The 20,754-nt window shown below is 43.6% G+C and overlaps 1 protein-coding gene across 3 annotated transcripts in view; it reads left to right on the top strand.

Annotated features, from left to right (window-relative positions):
* The window catches only part of TMEFF1 (transmembrane protein with EGF like and two follistatin like domains 1), a 138,894-nt gene that overhangs the window by 104,797 nt on the left and 13,343 nt on the right, over positions 1–20,754 (top strand). For all 3 annotated transcript variants that reach the window (XM_053248645.1, XM_053248644.1, XM_053248643.1), the window contains 2 exons: positions 749–897; positions 5,276–5,341. In XM_053248645.1, the coding sequence (XP_053104620.1) occupies positions 749–897; positions 5,276–5,341 (215 nt within the window). The remainder of the gene's footprint in view (positions 1–748; positions 898–5,275; positions 5,342–20,754) is intronic.

The following is a 20,754-nucleotide window of genomic DNA, read 5'->3' as shown; positions in this document are numbered from 1 at the left end:
TAGAATAGGTAGGTTTTGATCTGAAACCCAGCAAGGCAAAACATGTGCAGAAGGAGAATAACTAATGTCCTCTAATTGGAGTGTACACATAGTGCTCCTGCATAACTTGTACACTACCGACCAGGTGATTTGCAGAGCCAGTTCTGATATTGCAGATCATCTGTTGGGTTTTCATTGCTGATTGATGGTCCTCTCTAGCAGCAGAGATCCTTGGTCTCAGGAATCAGTGATGGCACCAGAAAAAAAGTGTGTGTGTGTGTGTGTGTGTGTGTGTGTGTGTATGTGGTGGTGGGGAGTTTGTGGCGCAAAAGGGGGAAAGTGCATTTCTGGGTGGGCGAGTTGTGTCCCACACATTAGATTTTTGAAACACAGATAATAGTATATTTCTCTTTAACATTCTCACGCTGAACATATTTTCACTGAAATAAATCCTGCTGGGCGTGTGGTGTTGAGCAAAATACTTGTCTGGGGGCACTTGCCCACCGATGCCCCTCTACACCGAGCCACCCCTGACAGGAATGAGAGTGCATCTGCCTACTGTGTTTGGTGATCTAGAAGCTGTGGCGTAATGGATTAATTTTTGATAGTTATATTCACCTTTATTATTACATGAAGGGCATTTTTGTTAAGAAGCAGTATGATTTCATTTCTCTTTAAACATGCTATACAATTATAAGAATGTCATTTGGATAAAGTGCTGGATGCAGAATTGATAAGTCCTGGTCTAAGCGCTTGTTTGTATTAACAGGTGTGTATGCAACATAGACTGTAGCGGGTACAGTTTTAACCCTGTTTGCGCATCTGATGGAAGTTCCTATAACAACCCATGCTTTGTTCGAGAAGCATCTTGCCTGAGACAAGAACAAATTGATATCAGACATCTTGGACATTGCTCAGGTACTCTTAACTTTATTTTTGGGTCAAAAAACCCCATAGAAAAGTGCAACTGCAGTAGTCACTTCCCCAGTGTCCATAGCAGCACTACCAACACACACCAGTGACAGGGCAGCATGCGGACACTCCCACATGGGCAAGGCATAGAAGGAACCAGTCAATGCTTGGTGACAGGGAATCAACCCCGTAACATTAATATGATGCACGCACGCACACAAAATCCATCTGAATACAAGGAAACCACAGGACCTGCTGCTGTTTGAGCTATTGTGGAAGCAAGAGGCCAGAAACAGTTCCCTAGACAGGGAGGATGGATGTGCAGCAAACACACTGGTGCCTCTCCAGGACAATGGTCCAAGGCCCCCTAGTTGGAAGGGCTCTTGGAGGTTTTCTAGTCTATCCGTCTCCTCACTGTAGGAAACTGCAATATCATCCATGGCCGATTGTTGCCCAGTGGTTTTCAAACACAGACTGGACAGCCTTCTGCCAGGGATACTGCAGCAGTTTCCCACACTAAGCAACCGGATTGGACTAGAAGGCTGCCAAGTTCCCTTCCAACTTGAGCATTCTGTCATGAAGCAACACCCATTTGCAGAAAAGCATTTCTTTTGCTAGGGGAAAAACGGGGACAAGCAACAAGGGTGGCGGCGGGTCGGGGGGGGGAGACTGCATTTAGGAAGGGGAAAGGAGTGGCAGCTCACTGCACAGATACCCAGGATGTGAACCAGGCGAGTCACGCCTGAGCCCAGCTCAGGGTAATGGTAAAACTAGGGTGTCGCCTTTTGCATGACTGGCCAGCAATATCTATTACGAAAGTGGAAGAGGAGCAGCAGGCAGATCTCAAACCAGCACTGCCTGGTCTCCAGAGCCAATCTCTAACAAGCTAGCCACAAATAAGTGAATGTGGCACTTGCCACCCCCCTGTCACATAACCCAGGAACACAGAGGTTACAATAAGCTTAGCCCTGTAGAACAGCACAGATCTTATGGACAAGAGGTTGCAGGTTTCAGGTTGTGGGTGTGATTCCCCACTGTAAAGAGCTGGAAGTAGTTTCTGCCAGCAGGGTCACCCAAGAGACTGCAGTCTCTCAGCCATCAGAGTGAGCACTGCAGCAGCCAATCATCTGGCTCTCACATCACATGGCTCACCTTGTGTTCCAATCATCCTATTGATCCACATATGCCCCATGCTTGTTTTCTTGATGACCTATATAGCCCACAGTGAATGAATAATGCTGTCCTCTACATTTTGAAGTGGTCAGAGGATAGGCCATCAATGCCCTGCATAGTTCCTTTCTCCACTGGAAATCAAGGAACTTATACAAAATAGGAAGAAAATGGGGAATACATGTGGCAAAACAAGAGAAATCATGCACATCTGCCTAATAATTTATACAGTTCACAGAATGTAACTTGTTTTGGCACAAAGTGGTGATTTCCAGAGTTATGTGTATTCCACACTCCCCCCTCCCCACCCGGAAAAAGTGTGGAATACATACAAACCTGGGAACAGGTGTTTTTGTTTTGTTTTTAACGTATCATTGATTATTTTAGTCTTGTGTGTTTCTAGGCAGTTTTTCTGCAGTAAAATTGTGCTCATAATAGTTAAAAATATAACATATAGAACACATAATAAAACCAACTAGCTGGGTTGGATGCAGAGCATCTGCGCCTCTGCCGGCCCCCCCAGCCCTCTCCCCCCGCCCGCCCAGCTGCCCTGCCGTGGTTTCTGGCCAGCTTTCAAGCCAGCCCGTCCCTTCCTCATCCCAGGGGCCGGGCCAGGCCCACCGCTGCCTCCTCATCCTGGAGTAGTCTTGTGGCTACATAGGGACAGGCCTTCTCTGTTGCTGCCCCAAGATTCTGGAATGTACTCCCTCTCCATCTCTGACAACTTTTAAAAGTATTTAAAGACACATTTATTCACCCAAGCTTTTTAACTAGACGTGGTTTTAAATTGTTTTAAGGTTTTAATTTCTGTATTAATTTATTTTATTTTTCTGTAAACCACCCAGAGATGGTGGTTTGGGGCAGTGTACAAATATAATCGATCGATCGATCGATAGTTATCACATGTTTTGAAGCACAGCGTGCTTTGATTGGATATTATTTGCAATCTAATTGGTGATGGCATTGTGTGAACAAAATTATTATGTATGTATATATTTTAAAAGTCCTTGGCGATTGCATGTGGTGCTGCTGTGCAGTTCAAGTACTGGAGCACTCATCCAGCAGAAGCTGCAGAGAGCAGAAAGGCTTCTTCTCTCCCCTCCCCACTGCTACGTCATTTGCTGTTGGTTTGGAGATGGAGGAATATCCAAAGATGAAATGCAGCTGGGCATACTTCAGTGCCTGTACATAAAGGCCCTACGTTTCACAATGAAAGCTACATTTACTGTCAGAATGGCTGCAGAGAGTTGGAAAAGGAGAAGGTGTGTTCTCACAGTCTGAAGTCCTTGGGCTCAGCCTCAGAGTGGCCTCTTTATGCAACGTAGACTGACCTCAAATGAGGCAATAAAGCTGACCAAGCTTCCTCTCTGAGGGTTGTGTGAATTGCAGGGAAAGACAATGTGCAGTTTTCTGTGTTTCTGGCACCAGCTTATATCCTGCTTGAAGTACAGGAGTCAGTTTTCAGGTTGTGGGTTAAGATTATATGGATGAGCTTGCAGGAAACAAATAAATCAACTCCAAGAACAATTATTTTAAATACTATTGATTCTTGAGCAAGAAACATACATACCACGTTGACCAAATAATCCTTAAAGTAAACCACAGTTCAAAGTTCAGAAGCCAGTTTCCCGACAATTGGAGTTAATCCTATCAGTAACAACTTCTACATTCAGTGACTTCCCAGGACTTGGCTTAGATGATAGTGTCTCACCAGCCAGCCCACCCATTGCCTGAGGAGGAGCATGCACATCTCCCCCCACCCTCCAGTTTCCCATTCTCTCTCTGCATAGTCATGTGGAGGGGGGGTGGAATGCTTGAGCAACTCCTAATTGTGCAGTTTAAATACAACTCTAAAGTAGCACACACACTTTTCACCTGATTGCTGTTGTCTGAATTAACCCAAAGTTGAGAGTAATGTGTAGAGTAGGTCACAAGATAATGGAACCGGACCTTCGGACTTCTCCCATTCTTTACTCACCGCCTGTGATCCTTCAAGACCATTTTCCTTGAGATTCTTCCTTGCCTTCAGGGACAGCCTCTTCAAAAAGATGTCTACCTATAATTACTGAGTATGGAAATACAGTAGAAGTATGCAGCTTCCTGTCACTATGTCCAGAACTGAGCTGTGCTATTGATTGATTGATAGATTGTTGAATTTTATACCACCTTTCATTAAATCAGTCTCAAGGTGGTTTACAAAACATTTAAAATATAAGACTATAAAAATTACACAATAAAAATATTAAAAATAGAATATAAAAATACAAATCTAATTAATAGTTTGAAAACATACACAATGTCACCATAAAATACAAAGCAGCAACAACAAAATGACCACTCATCTAAAAGTCTGGGTTAAAAAGCCAAGATTCTACTTGCTTTCTAAAAACTGTGATGGAGTCCAAGGAGTGGATGTCCAGTGGGAGAGCATTCCAAAGTCTGGGGGCAATAACTGTGAAGGACCTGTCCCATGTGCTCCGCAGCCGAGCCTCCCTCTTTGTTGGCACCCGGAGCAGACCCCCCTCTGATGACCTTGTCACACATGTATTTATACAAATTAACATTATGTGCCCTGCATCAATTATGAAAATGAAACAAATGTCCATGCTTTATATTCTGCACCATGTGTTTGGCTTCTGCTAGTTATAGGGTGGGGAAAAGAGCTATGTGGAGACTGAATTTCCAACCTCTGACCACTGAAAATCTTCTCCAGTCACTTCTCTGGCTTCTGAGACTTCATCAGGCATTGCTCACTTTATTTCAAGCTTATTGGCTAGGAACTCAAGAGGGTTTTTTGTGCATTTCTGTGCTTGTGCAGAATTGTAGAGAGAACACAGCGCTCACTATATCTAACTTGGCTGAATAGTTGCTGCTGCACTGAAGGCTTTGAAGTAACAATGTTGTGATATTGGGGGAATGAAGGTATTGTGGTAACAAGGGGATAGAGCGTGTTCTCCTGACACAACACCCCTTTTATTGTTTTTTTGAGAAATTTGTGGGCAATTTGCCGCTCAGCTTCCATTTTCAACATCCCTTCTTGTTCAGCCATTGAATTAGAAGTTAAAGGCAGTCTTGTACAATAAAATTTTCTTAGCCATATGAAAGAAATATAGTGTTTGTCACCATCTTGCTGCCATTCAGCTGTTTCATGAGGCATCAATATATTACAAGGCAATAAATTGTTTTTTTAAAAAAATGTTTTCCCCCCATCTAGAATCTGATGACATTAGCTTGTTAGGCAAGAAGGATGACGGAATGCAATATCGGCCAGATGTGAAAGGTATGGGGGTAATGCTGGGCTCCTCTGTTCACAGAATTGGCAAAGATTAGCATTTATAGGTTATAGATGCAGCTATTTAATGATTTATTTATTTTTAGGATGGCAATTCTAGCCGTTCCTAATCAAGGCATGTACATTACTGTGCTTTAAGTTTAGAGAGAAATATTTCCTACTCTCTGGGAAATATTTGCTGGGAAGGGCTTTGAAATGTTTTAATAATTGAGTTAAACATGTTAAAATATCTTGCTGTCCCCAACCAGTTTCAAAGTGATGAATTTTTGCTTGAACAAACACCATTTTAGAAGCACCTCTGATGGCCTTGGCAGTTTTGCAGAGTGTGCGACGAGACATTATGTATAATGAAGCCATTTTTATTTATTCAAGGATATTTAGCATATAAATAGTCTCAAATGAACTGATGCTGTGTTCCTTTTGCGTTTTTTCTTTGTCCAGGAATAGAGTTGTGATGTCGTTCTTTTGTGCCTAAGCTCTTGTGTATTTCTTATATTACTGCTAAACACAATCCTGTTATTAAAGAAGGGAAAGGAAGCTTTCCTGTATTGTTCTGAAGAATGACTTGTTCTTATGAAATAGATTTCCTGTGTTCTGCACTTTGGATTTAAAGATGACTTTTAACGCTGGCAAAAAGTAGGGGAAGAAAGCATTTTTACAGAAAAGCAATTTCCTCCTCCTGTCGCTTTCTCTCTCCTTTTTATTGTTTATTGGAGAAATTTTTGCTAGAATATAAAAAAGAAAAGACTTGGGGGTTTTGAAGTTCTCCTTGGGCAGAGAGTGGAGGGGCATTTCTGTGAGGGCACATCTGCAACTTCAAATCCCTTTTCAATAGAGTGTCAAAAGACTAGATACAGTCTTAATGCTTTCAGTGCATGCATGTGAGAAGGAAGAGGAATTCATCGGCCAGATGTGAAAGGTATGGGGGTAATGCTTGGCTCCTCTCAATATGGATGAATTCAGTCTGGATCAATTAACTACTCTTCCTTCTCAGATGCATGCATTGAAAGCGTTAAGACTATATCTACTTTTTTGACACTCTATAGCCCTTCCCTTACACAGAATTCCTGACATTATACCCTCTTTTGTTCATGGGACTTTGTAGGGCGTCATGTGTACTGGTGATGATTACTTACTATTTATTATTTGAGACTGGTGTGAGAAATTTCACATTTGAGTGCAATTCACATGGTTACAACATGATCTTGCCAGCAAAATCTGCCTTCCCACCCGCTGGCCTACTCCATAGCTCTCCCACACTGTCCACAAGTACAGTGTGTATCTGCAGACAAACACAAATGGACTGTAGGGGTGAGTGGGTTATAGAGTGTGGCAGTGCAAGGTGTGGCTTGCTGGCATGCTTCTGTTGTACCTAGTACAAGGTTGTAGTACATTATGCCTGAAGAGCACTTTTGACTTAGCATGAGTGTACCAAACAATGCATTCAAGGTGTGCTAAGGGCTAACTTATCTGTGTTAAGCTATCTTGAATATGTATCTCAGGGCACTTCTTAATTAGTCTGTCAGGTAGTTCCTACGGTTCCGGTGGTTTTTGAGGAACTCAGAGCCACTCTGTGTATGCAGATAAATCAGTTGATACGTTTGGGATTGTATACCTTATCTGACTGCAGGTTGCAGGCATTATGTTTGTGACACAAAAAATTCTGTGTATGTTGAAAAATCTGGAGTGAGTGTCAGAGGAATTTTTGTGCAAGCTGTTACTGTGCTTTTAGGAGAGAGGAACTGTTTTGATACAAAATACTGGCATTAGGCAGTTATCTTCTAGGAAGGGGTGATTGGCTTGGCCATCACTGCTATTGGGTGATCTGGGATGATCCCATGATGGAGACAATGGAGGGGTGGGTGACCAATAAGAATAACAACAATAACAACAAACTCTAGAAAGTACTGTAACAGGAGCTGGAGGTTGTCAAAGAGCCAGGAATCTCCAGGGGCAATAGAGTGGATCCAAGAGGAAAACTGGGCTATTAGATGTTGATATATGCAGGAATACAGACATGTTCTGGAAGGGTCTAGGCAATGGAAACCAGCCTGGAGGTGAAAACTGAATAAAAACATAGGAAGCTGCCTTGAACGACGTCAGACCATTGGTCCATCTAGCTCAATACTGTTGTCTACACCAAGGCTGCACAATTTGGCATTCCAGCTCCTTTTGGACTACAACTCCCATTGTCATGTGTATGACACCCCTGAGGGGGAAAGGGGTGTGCAAGCCAACTGCTGGCTGCTGTGGCCTTCCCCACTAGCTGCTGGCTGCTGCTGTATGATTCAGCGCACGCCTCGGCCCGACCCCAGCAAGCCAGCATTCCCTGCCAGCTGCCATGCCCAAGGGCTCAGATGGCTTCCACACATGTACAGAGTCCGCACGTGCATGGAGGCCATCTGAGTGCACACATGCACTGAGGTCATCTGAGCGCTGGAGGTGGGGCAGCCGGCAGGGAATGCCAGCTTCCCAGTGCTGGGGGCTAGGCTGAGGTGTGCACAGGACCAGGCGAGGCGCTTTGCGTTGGGCAGTATCGGCAGCAGTCGTTGGTGGGGAAGCTGGCCGCATCCTTGACAAAATTGCACACCACCCTTGCAGCGCAAAAATTAGAGTGCAAGTGGCGTGTGTGTGTGTGTGTGTGTGTGTGTGTGTGTGTGTGTGTGCGAGCGACCTGGCAGCATCCTGGTAGTGGGAGAAGTGCCAGTCGGCAACCTGCTTCATCCTGGCTCAACTACACAAGTGACCCTGAAAGGTTGATTCCGCTCAGAAGAATTGCAGCTGCCCAAACTATAATCTGCCACCTGAAAGAAAGGAAAATACAAGCAGTCAGAGAAAAGCCTCATTGTGCAGCCCTGCACGCCCTCCCTGCCCAGCTCTCACATAGAACATATAAGCCTTTGAATGATTTTGCCCACTTCTCTTATACCTTAGAGTGATATTTATTGGAGGGTGAATTTGCCCATGATGGGTTCTGTGATTAATTAGGAGAGCACTAAAGAAGCTACCCACTCCAGTTACAGAGTAGAATGCAGAGTTTAGTTGTTGCAGCTGTTTATAGAAGGCACGTGGAGATTCTTGTAGAATTTAAATACTAAGTAGATTTATTGGTTAAGTACACTTTAGATGGGAAAGACCTAATCCTATCTATAGGCTACATAATGAATAGGTAGGGAGAGATAGAGATGTTTCCATCTGCTCTCCAAGAGGAAAGGAAGGGATTATGACTCACCACAGGAAATGCCTGAGGAGTCATATCAGGGGTCATAGAGTAGCAACAGATAGGAAGATCTAAGGAGACCCTCACTCATGCAGAACAAGTGTGACCCATATCATCACCCTAAACAGCCTCCCTGTCCCCTGCAGAAACAACTGGTGGTGTTCTCAGGACAGTGTTTAAAGTTTCTGTAACCAAGGACAACCTGCTGTCATCCTTCTTCCCTGCCTCGCTAGACCAGCCCTCGAAAACCTTATGGACTCTAAAGTCCTGACAGGGATCGGAAAAACGTGTTGCGTTGGTGAAAAACTGCTGGGCAATAGTCCTTGGGGATAAGGCCTCTCATGAAAATGCACTGCATATGGCAACATCTCAGAACTGGTCACCCTGCCTCTCCAGTAGAGCGCCTATGAAATTTCTGAATATGAAAGAAATGCGGCTAATAGCAGACTCCGGTGGAGGCAGCTTGTATCCCTGCCATTATCCTTCCTATCTCGTGCTTCCAAGGTTCCAAAGTTCCAGTCAGATGTACTGCATTCTGACCTAATAGTCTGCATCTAGTTCACACATTCTGCATCTAGTTCACATATTCTGCATCTAGTGTGAATTCCCTGAACCTGTGGTGCTTCCAGAAATAAGCGGAAAGTTCATCAACCACCTCGCTGTTGACTCCTGAAATATGCTTAGTGGGGGAAAACACCTACTCACAAAAAAAAATGTTATACCCAAGCACCTCAGTACAAATTGCCCAACAAGAGCCATGATGTTGAACTAATGGGAAGTCTAGAAGTTCACAATTTGTAGAACTGCCAAATTGTCACACCAAAATGTTGTGGTCATCACCCTTCCCTGAATGGTCACAACCACCAAAATGGGAAATAATTTTTTTTTAAAGGTGAGATCCCTTTCCCTGCCCTTGGCTCAGGCCAATGGGTAGTGGACCACTTACTGCATCAGTAGAGGCCAAAACCTAAAGAACTAGCTGCATCTGATTGCATCTGAAAACACTCTTCTCAAGAAACCTCCTTCCTCTATTGTAGAAACCTCATTTAAGGTCCTATTTAATATCCTTGGTCAGCCTGATGTGGTGGTGAGCCCATTCCACTCCTGCAATCACTTTATAAACCCTATAGCAGAAAGTACGGGTATGCACGGTTTGCGGTTGAACTGGTCCACAGTGAACCAGGTGGTTCAAACCACTCTCTTCAATCAAGAACCGCTCTGAACTGGTTTGAGCTGGTTTGTCAGATTGACCAGCCCAGGTTGTTGGTCCGATGAATTCTGTGTTGGGAATTTGTACTGAACCGCCGCATGAGGTCTGTGCACACCCCTAGCAGAAAGCCTGTCAGGCACAACCGCCTGGCAAGTGATATTCAGATGCCTAGCTAAGGTCTGGGGTTCCTTTAATGTTTCCTTCCTCTCCCTTACTTATACAGCTTGGGCATTTAGTGACCTTAGCTTATCTGCTGTCAATATGAAGGCACCTAACGCCATGTCCATCTTGATTCCCAGAAAAGTCAGGCATGCAGATAGCTCCTCAATCTTCTCTGGTGGCAGGGGCAGCCCCAATGCCTTCATCAAAGACGAGAAGACCACCAGTGTGTCTGTCCAGTCTGAAGAACCAGGCATGCTGAAAAAAGAAAGTCATCCAAATAACATATTGTTGAAATAAATTCTGAGACATAAGGCAAGCATGCTTGTAAAAATGTACTAAAGCACTCAAAAGCCATTCAGGATACATTGGAAGGGCCTTCTTGAAGTATCATTTCCCTTCAAAGGCAAACCACAAAGGCTCAGAGTAGGGATGTGCACGAACCAGTTTGGAGGCCATGTTGGAGGCCTCCAAACCGGTTCGGAACTGGACCGGTCCGGCACTGAGAGGGGGTGTCTACCTTTAAGGGTGGGGGGTAGTACTTACCCCTCCCGCCGCTCTTCCCCCTCTGGCGCTGCATTTAAGAATGAAGTTTCGGGGGCGGCAGCATTCCTCCCTGCTGCCCCTGCCCACGTTGTTACCCGGAAGTCTTGGAAATACGAGTACGCATGCGCGCGGTAAGTACTACCCCCCCCCGCCCTTAAAGGTAGCCTCCCCTCAGTGCCGGACCACGCCACGGCAGTTCCGTGCACACCACTAGCTCAGAGTTCTGGGGGTGTCCTGCAAGCAAGCTAAAGGCAGACTTAATGTCACAATTTACCAGAAATGCCCCTGGCCCCAGACCATGCTCTGTGGCTGCAGCTCAGTCAGTGAAGCATATCGCAGTGAGCGATTCAGACTCATTGAATCTCCTTTTGGACAGGAGATGTGATGGATAAGCCTGAACTCCCCCCTCCTTTGGGCACTACACTCAAGGGAGAAATTCTCAAAATAAGTAAAGGCAAAAAGTCATGATGCCCAGATAGCTTCACTGGCTCCACCTCCTTAGCAACCTTTGCTCACACCACATCCTCCATGCCATGCCTTGGACATATTTCAGTGCCTTCGACATCCTGTTTTTTCTTTGCCCAGCTAAGGGATGCAAAACTCAAATTTGAACCCCGTCAAATACCAGGCATCCACCAGTCATGGTTAGCATGCAAAATATTTAATCAGAGCCTCCAGCTGCACTGGCGTTGGAGCCCTAGTATCAAAGAAACCCCCCGACAGCTGCTTGGATTGCTGTCTAACCCCCAGTTTCTTGCCAAAACCAACTTTAAAGCAGGTGGTACTGATAACTGTAATGGGTTATTTCTGCTTGGTAACGGATAGCCAATTCTCAGACATACCAAGAGGAGACTTAAAGTTCAAAGAAGCTTTATTATCTCTGCAGAGTAACAAAGTGACCGTCAAGGGGATAGCTCTCAAAAATAAGACGGACTCAAGATGGTGTCCGTCCAAAGCATTTATACATGAATTGATACATCTGAATACATCATCATTCACAACAAGCCAGCCAGGTAGTCCGACAGTACAACTCCATATTAGGCCAACAGGCTTACAATACTACTATTGTTAAAGGAGAGTTTATGCAGCCTCTAGGAGGCAGTTCAGATACCAGCATCATCACCTTTCCTGACCAGTAGGCCAGAACAAAGCAAGGCATAGAGAATACATATTATGTTGCAAGTTACAAGGTCTGCAAGGCACAGAGTATGAGAACCAAAGTTTACTAAGCAGATTCTTTCCCACTGACATACATTCAGGAATACAAGATGGAGAGGATTATTGCTCTCTTCAGCTACCATCAAAATGGTGTAGTAAGAGCTCAATTCTCCATTAACTATATATCCTAGGATTAATACATATAGATCAATATGAAATCCTTAGATTCACAGGTAACAGTACCAGGGAGGTTGAAAATAGCAAATTTGCTTAGATTCCTCCCTGAGCCCCTTTGGGGAATTGCCTGCTGTCCCTCTGCAGTCAACAAATGCCCATTATCTGCCAACTATCAGCCCACTTCCTGGCAAATGTTCTGTCTTGAAACAGGACTTCCCAACACAGCCCACTATCATTTCTGTCCCATGGGAGAGAGTGATCCGTGGCCACACACATATGGAAAAACCAGGATGATCGTATAAATGTGTTGTAAGCTCTCTGAATGATGTCTAAATATTTCACTAGCATAAAACCCTATGGGGCTTTGCTTGCAGTACCACACCCATATAAATTGTAAACCTCAATAGTCAGTTATCCCAGTTCCTCTTAGTGCTGGGAGAATTAAATTCTTCTTCCTCCTCCTCCAAACATTTATATACAGTTTTCCAACAAAATTTCTTAAAGCAGTTAACACAGAAAAACAAAATAATAAATGAAATGGTTTCCTCTCTCAAAAGGCCTCTCACACTAAAAAGAGACATAAGGAAACCACCAGTGGGGTGCTTGCTGGTGTTGGATAGGGACAGGTGCTCTCCCCCTGCTAGATATAAGTGAATCACCACTTTAAAAGTGTTGAGGGTGTGAGCAGAAACATTAAAGTCCTCCCACAGCAGAGGATGCTCTGGTGGTAAAGAAGTTTAGCCCAAGAGATTATCTGGCGACATTAGGTTGAGTTCCAAAATACAAATAAAGATGCATTAAGAAACTGAAACATAACATATTGAGAGAGAGAGAGAGCGAGAGAGAGAGAGCACAACGCACCCAAACAGGCACTAATCTTCAACAGCTGGACAATTCTGACTCTTAGACGACTAAAAGAGATCTATTAACATAACTCTTCATACCTCTAGTGGCTGGAAGAAGTTACTGCAGTGCTAAGAGCAATGCTTTATCATTCTCACTTCTAACACGCCTTCTCATTGCTCGAGCACCGATTAACAACTCCCATCATCTCTTGCAGTGCAAGAAAATGATCTCCTGGCAATGGCTTTGTGAGTATATCTGCCAGCATAATCTCTGTTGGACAGTATTTCAACTCCATGAGACCCTTTTCTTGTACATCCCATAGATAATAGCATTTTGTCTCAATATGCTTTGTTCTGGATTTTTTCTTCTCCATTTCTGAAAGTAAACTATAACTTTGATTGTCTTCAAACAATTCATGTGCTTTCAGTTCATCAGCTCCAAAGTCCTGCAACAGTTTGTGTATCCATGCCATCTCCTGGCAATTCTGAATGGCTGACACATATTCTGCTTCCATAGAGGAAAGAGCGTTTTGCTTCCAGCTGCACCAACTAATTGCTCCTCCTCCATAGAATAACAGGTATCCACTTGTGGATTTACAATCTGTTCTGTCTTCTGCCCAATCCACATCCACTTAACCCACTAGTCTAGGATTCCTATTTGCTGGCAATTTCCTATATTGTCCATTGTCTGGAAGAAGCTCACTGTTTGCATCTTGCATCAAGAAGATGGCTTCCATTGGAGTGCTGATTTCCTTGGCATCTGTAAAACCTAGACATTCTGACAAGTCTTTTCTCTTTTGTTTCTGATTAAGAAGATAACCTCCATCTTGTTCTCCTATCTGTATTCCAAGATATTAGGAAATGTTCCCCAGTTGCTTTACTTCTATTTCTTTGTTTAAATGCTCTACAATTTCATTTCTATATTTGACAACAAACAATTAAATCATCCACATATATTTGTATAAAAGTCCATCTATTGTTTCGGCTTTTCCTTAAATAAACCCTTGTTTAACTAGCAACTGATTTAGCTTTGTATTCCAGGCTCTTGATGCTTGCTTTAGACCATAAATTCTCTTCTGGAGCTTACACACAAGTCCCTCCTTACCAGGTTCCTTGACCCCTAGCGGTTGCTCCATGTAAATATCCTTCTTAAGATCGCCATGTAAAAATGCATGGTGACCATTTAGATGGTCTATGCACATTTAAATGGGGTAGTCTAAATGGTCTACATACATTTCCTTCGCTGCTGTAGTTCAAAGGAGCATTCTTACAGAAGAGTGTTTTACTACTTGGGCAAACATCCTATATAATAAAAGGCTAAGTGAGTGGCCGTGGCTTTGGAATGTTGGGGATCTGCGTCCCTGCCTCCCTGGGCTGTTCTGGGCCTGCGCGAAGCGCAGGCCCAGAAGAGCCCAAGGGACACAGGACCTCAGACACCAGTGTCCCACAGCCACGGGCGGCCATTGAGCCCAAGGGACACAGGACCGCAGACACCAGTGTCCCACAGCCACGGGCGGCCATTAGCCGGTGTGTGGCAGCGGGGGAAAGTGGCCGAGGCGGCAGCAGAGCCGCCGCCTCAGCCATGAGCTGTGGCACGGCGAGAGGAGGCCGAGGCAACCAGAAGCGGCCGCCCTGAAAAAGGCGAGGGCAATGGCGGCGGGGGAAGACCGAGACGGGGGACAGGGAAGCTGGGCGAGGTGGCGGTGAAGCCGCCAACGAGGCCCCCGCCCGCTCACAGCCGTCGCCCCCGCCTGCTCACCTGCCCTCCCAGCTGCCCAAAATCACCTTCCCCGCTCCCCCCCCAAAAAGATTAAGGGCTAAAATGGCCCATGAGAAGGTCGCCACCCCCGCCTATCGCCCTCCCAGCTGCCGAAGACCACCTTACCCGCTCCAGCCCGAGGGAAAAGAGAGGAGCTCACGAGCAGAGCTCCTCTCTGTGCTAAGTCACTGCTCAAACTGCCGCTATGGATGCAAAGGACGCCTATTGCGTCCATTGCGACAGTATGGGCAGCAGCTTAACACAGAGAGTAGCTCTGTTCCCGAGTTCCTCTCTTCTCCTTCGGGCTGGAGCGGGTAAGGTGGGCTCCGGCAGCTGGGTGCGCGGGAGGGCGATAGGCGGGGGCGGCCACCTTCTCATGGGCCATTTTGGCCGTTATTCATCCACACACACACACCCCAAAAGTATAAGCAAAATAAGGAAGAACAAAAACAGAGACAACAACAAAAACAAAAAGAGAGAGGGGACAAGGGGGGAAAAAAGAGACAGAAACAGAGAGAGAGAGACAGAAAAGACGGGATAGAAAGCTAGCGCCCGTTATCATAACGGGCTTAAAAATACTAGTTTCATCATAATCCTCACCATATTTCTGAGAGTATTCTTTAGCTACCAGCCTTGCTTTATAGTGTTGGACATCTCCTTCTGCATCATGCTTCACTTTGAAAATCCATTCGCCCCCTACAGTTTTTCTTCCCATAGGCCACTCTGTAAGTATCCAAGTATTGTTTTTATGTAGAGATTGGATCTCTTCTGAAGCTATTCTCAATAGCAGGCTTGATCAGCTGGAATTTTATCAATATCCTTCCATGTACTAGGCTCTTGCACATTTTTTTCTCTAATGATGATGATGATGATGATGATGGTGATGGAACAAGTCAAGAACCGAGCAGAAAAATTGAGAAATATGCCCCTGCATGGTCAATATTTACACAATATAAGTGGAAAATCAGACATCACCAAGACCTGGCAATGGCTTAAGAATGGCAACTTGAAGAAAGAAACAGAGCGTTTAATACTGGCTGCACAAGAACAGGCACTAAGAACAAATGCAATAAGAGCAAAAGTAGAAAAATCCACAACAAACAGCAAGTGCCGCCTTTGTAAAGAAGCAGATGAAACCGTGGACCACCTAATCAGCTGTTGTAAAAAGATCACACAGACTGACTACAAACAAAGGCATGACAAAGTAGCAGGGATGATACACTGGAACATCTGCAAAAAATGCAAGCTACCTGTAGCCAAAAATTGGTGGGACCATAACATTGAAAAAGTTGAAGAAAATGAAGATGTAAAAATATTATGGGACTTCTGACTACAAACAGACAAACATCTGCCACACAATACACACCAGATATCACTGTAGTCGAGAAGAAAGAAAAACAAGTCAAAATAATCGACATAGCAATACCAGGGGATAGCAGAATAGAAGAAAAAGAAATAGAAAAAATCACCAAATACAAAGATCTACAAATTGAAATTGAAAGGCTGTGGCAGAAGACCAAAATAATCCCAGTGGTAATTGGCACCCTGGGTGCATATTCTGCGACGATACCTATAAACATTGACAATAAAATTCAGCCATCCCAGGTCCTTGGGAAGGACTCGATCTCTGGATAAAACAAACTAGTCAATAACACCTGTCTGACTGTGTAAACAAGATATTATTATTATTATTATTATTATTATTATTATTATTATTATTATTATTATTTCTTGTTTACACAGTCAGATAGGTGTTATTGACTGGTTTGTTTTATCCAGACATCGAGTCCTTCCCAAGGACCTGAGATGGCTGAATTTTATTGTCAATGTTGTTGCTGCTGTTATAGATATCGTCTCAGAATATAGGCTGTTCCCAGTAAAGCTGCTTTTTGTAATTGGCTGATGGTGATTTCTGTGGCCCCTATGGTGTTGAGCTGCTCTTCAAGGTCTTTTGGAACTGCACCCAGGATGCCAATTATCACTGGGATTATTTTGGTGTTTTTCTGCCACAGCCTTTCAATTTCAATCTGTAGATATTTGTATTTTGTGATTTTTTTCTATTTCTTTTTCTTCTATTCTGCTATCCCCTGGTATTGCTATGTCGATTATTTTGACTTGTTTTTCTTTCTTCTCGACTACAGTGATATCTGGTGTGTATTGTGTGGCAGATGTTTGTCTGTTTGTAGTCGGAAGTCCCATAATATTTTTACATCTTCATTTTCTTCAACTTTTTCAATGTTATGGTCCCACCAATTTTTGGCTACAGGTAGCTTGTATTTTTTGCAGATGTTCCAGTGTATCATCCCTGCTACTTTGTCATGCCTTTGTTTGTAGTCAGTCTGTGCGATCTTTTTACAACAGCTGATTATATTATTATTATTATTATTATTATTATTATTATTATTATTATTATTAACATTTATATCCCACTCTTTCTCCAAGGAGCCCAGAGCGGTGCACTACATACTTGAGTTTCTCCTCACAACAACCCTGTGAAGTAGGTTAGGCTGAGAGAGAAGTGACTGGCCCAGAGTCACCCAGCTAGTATCATGGCTGAATGCAGATTTGAACTCGGGTCTCCCCGGTCCTAGTCCAGCACTCTAACCACTACACCACGCTGGCTCTTTGCTGGAACACCTTTGTTGGTTCTTGCTGAGCACCTTATCTCTGACTGAGCCTTAATGTTTTCATTTTTCTCTGAATAATTATTGGGCACAATCAACTTCTTTTTCTGATTTTTCTTGTTTGGGTTCCTTTTGCATCTGAACGCTGGTTTAATATCTGGTGCATCATTACCAATTGGCTTTTCTTTTTCATCAAAATACACCACATGACACATTTTTATGGTTTCTGTGGCAAGATAAAGTATTCTATACCCTTTACATCCTGGAGCATAGCTAACTAATACCCCCTCACATCTGCAGTTGAATTTTTTTTTTTTTTTACTTTGGCATTGGCATATTCTTTTGAGCCAAAAACTCTAATATGCTCCATATTAAGCTTCTTTCCATGCCACAATTAAAATGGTGTTGTATTTATAACTTTAGTAGGCAATCTGTTTTGTAAATAAGTAGCATTCATAATTAGGGATGTGCCTGAACTGGTTTGGCACCTCCTTAGAAAAGCACCGAACTGGCTTGGGTGCCTGCATCTGAACCAGTTTGATGGGGCAGGGATTGGTTACTTTAAAAAGCTGGCAAACAGGTCCTTACCTGTTCCTCCACACCATCGCTTTTCCAGGTGTTGTGCTCACTTTGCAAAAGGCAGCATGTGGCTCCTAGCAGCCTACACACAGTGTCAGCACACACATGGCTGCTGGGAGCAGCGCTGCAGCCATGCGTGCCCTTTTGAAAAGCGAGTGCCACACCAGGAGAAGTGGTGGGTTGGCAAATGAATAGGTAAGGACCTTCTTACTTGCTTTTTAAAGGAACAATCCACACCCCACCCATGGCTGCCCGAGCCAGTTCAGGCACATAACTGCCATAAAGTCATAATTGCCTTCCTGGCGTAAACCTGTCCCACTAATCTGGAGCTCTAAATATCAGCCGCTGGAGAGTGAAACAGACAGGGTCGGAAGTCAAACAAAAAAGCCAGGCGGTAAGCAGTTTCTTCAAACCATAGTCAGTCCAGGTCATAAAATCACCAGTCAGTCGAACAGAGTCCAAATCGTATTCCACAAACAGAGTCCAAAACCGAGTCCAAGGTCAAAACACAGGCATGGCAAACAGGAACACAGCCAAGTATCTCAGTGAAGAACGTCGTTGATACCAGCACAGTGGCTGTGGCAAAGCTGGCTAATATAGGCTGAAACCATGTGCTGTTAATCATGGATCCCTGACTCAGCAGCCTTGTTTGTTAGTCTAGCCATTCTGCACATGCAGTCCTTTATCTCTTGCTGTCTCTTTGAGCAATGCCTCTCCATTGCTGAGACTGGCCATCCTTCTTCCATAGATGCTGCTAGGACAGTCTCTGAGTCTGCTAGGACTCTTCTGCTAGTTTCTGCTAGGACTCTTCTCCAGCCTCCCGTGGGCTGGTCCCGCTCTCCTCTGCAAGTTCTGGACCTTGCACTCCCACCTCTGCTGCCATCCCATTCGTCTCTTCCTCCTCCTCCTCGGAGTCCATCCATGTGCTCATGACACTTCCTCAAAACGTACTGTGCAGTCCTGCATCCAGCAACATATATCTGGTTATTTCTATTGAAGACCAATTCTTTCTTTCTGCAAATACCAATTTGTTCTGGAGTATATGGCATTGTCATTTGATGTTCAATGCCCATCTTTTTCAAATATTCATTTATCTCATTTCCTGTATATTCCCCTCCATTGTCTGATCTCAAAATTGGAGGCTTCCTTCCAAACATATTGCAACGTCTTGCAACAGATGCCTTCAGTTTTTCAAGTACATGGTTCTTTTCACATATCAAATAAGTAAATGTATATCTTGAATAATCATCTATGAAAGTTAATAAATACTTGTTTCCTCCTGATGAATTGATCTGTATGGGCCCACAAACATCATTGTGTATCAGCTCAAGAGGTTGCTGTGGCTGTCTGTCTCTGTGTTGAGGAAAGGTGGATTTAGTTCTCTTCGCCCTTACACGGCATGTACACTTGGACTCTACATTATACTGATTTATATTTAGGCCTCTGGTTAGGTCCTCCTTCTCCAGTTGAAGTATTGCATTGGGGTCTCTGTGTCCCATTCTCTTATGCCATAAATACACACATTTTTAATGTGAACATTGTTTTATAATGCTGGCTTCTTTATTTATACGACCCATTTCAAATAGGCCACTCTCTTGCAAAGTCCCTTTCTTACGTGGCTCACCTTTATCTGTGATAAAACAATGTTTTCCTTTGAGTTTCACCTCATAGCTTCTCTCTGTAGCATGCTTAACTGACATCAGACTGGACTCAAGTGTGGGCACAAACAATGCATCTTCAGCAGTCATTTTCACTGTTTCTCCTTTTTGTAGTTTTCAGTGTAGCCTTGAAGAACCTTTTCATTCAGCAAACATCTGCTTCCCATTTGCTAGAAAAATGGGAACCTTATAATTTGTGTCCGACTTAGTAAATCTTTTTCTTTAATCAAATTGCTGGTTGCACCTGAATCAATACAAATAGCAGCATTGCATTTTGTAGAACTAGTTCTTAAATTCTTCTCTGTATTAGCAACATACACTATATTCATCAGAGTGATTCTTTCCTTGCTTATATGCATTTTTCCTTATATGCTTAAGTTTCACCTCTCTTAGTTGCAAATTCTTTGTTCCGAGGACATTGAGCCTCCATGTGTCTGGGACTTCCATGGACAAACCACTTTTTGTTCCTTTGATAAATTTCAAAAGCATTTTCTTCACTGGACTTGTTTCCCATTGCCTCTGAGCAAATTAAAATCTTCCAAGTGGTTTATTACAAACTTCAAACTCAAACCATCTTTAGCTTCCAGTACATTTATAATAGGCTCAAAATAGGAACACTTTTCAATAACAGTCCTATCTGAACCATATCAGGCAAAATTATTCCCTGTCCTTGTGGTTGCCTTGAAGTCTCCAATATCTCATTTACATGTTTAGCAGAGCCTCTCCTTCTTTTCGTTTCTTAATACAAATCTTTATACCTTGATTCGCTTTGGAGACAGCTGACTGTATTTCATAGAACTTCTTCAGAGTAGTTCTACCACATTTCCTTTGCATGCTGTTTATTTCTTAAATGCAGCAATATAGAGTCACTTACTGATAAATACTGTAAATTATCCCAGTGGCTTTATCATCTGCACTGTCCCAGGCTTGACTTTCTTCTCCTTCTCTGACAGGGAGCTTCCACTGGACTAGGGTACTGTTTAAAGGGCCCCTCAACTTTAGGACAATGAGAAGGTAAATAGAAGGAGAATAATTTTTTCAAAGAGAAAGCACACTCACAATGCATGGTTATTTGCATAGACTCCGATGGGCCACTTTTTAAATAGTTAGATCTTGATATGTGAGGATATAAATTGTAGAACCATTTGCAAATCAAAGCAGGAGGCTTCTGGCATGAACGTACTATACCAGCTTGGTACACTGCAACCTCAAGTCAATCCTGAACTGAGTTTGTGGAACTGATTTTGTTTTTTAAGGGCAACTCATGTTTGGGGCATGTGGATTACTGCATTGGTTGCCTGGGGAAGATACTAGTGCCACTGGTCTCTATAAGTGACTATAACTGCAGGAGATTAGCTGACCAGTAGGTGCTGAGTATAGGATGTTTTCTTGGCCACACCCTAAATAATCAATCTACTATTACTTTTATACAAACTCCATGAAAATAACAAATTAAGAGCTAGTTG

This window comes from Hemicordylus capensis, chromosome 4, assembly GCF_027244095.1.
Source record: "Hemicordylus capensis ecotype Gifberg chromosome 4, rHemCap1.1.pri, whole genome shotgun sequence".
NCBI lineage: Eukaryota > Metazoa > Chordata > Lepidosauria > Squamata > Cordylidae > Hemicordylus > Hemicordylus capensis.
Note: the sequence above shows the minus strand (reverse complement) of the source record. Positions and strands in the feature narration are given on the sequence as shown.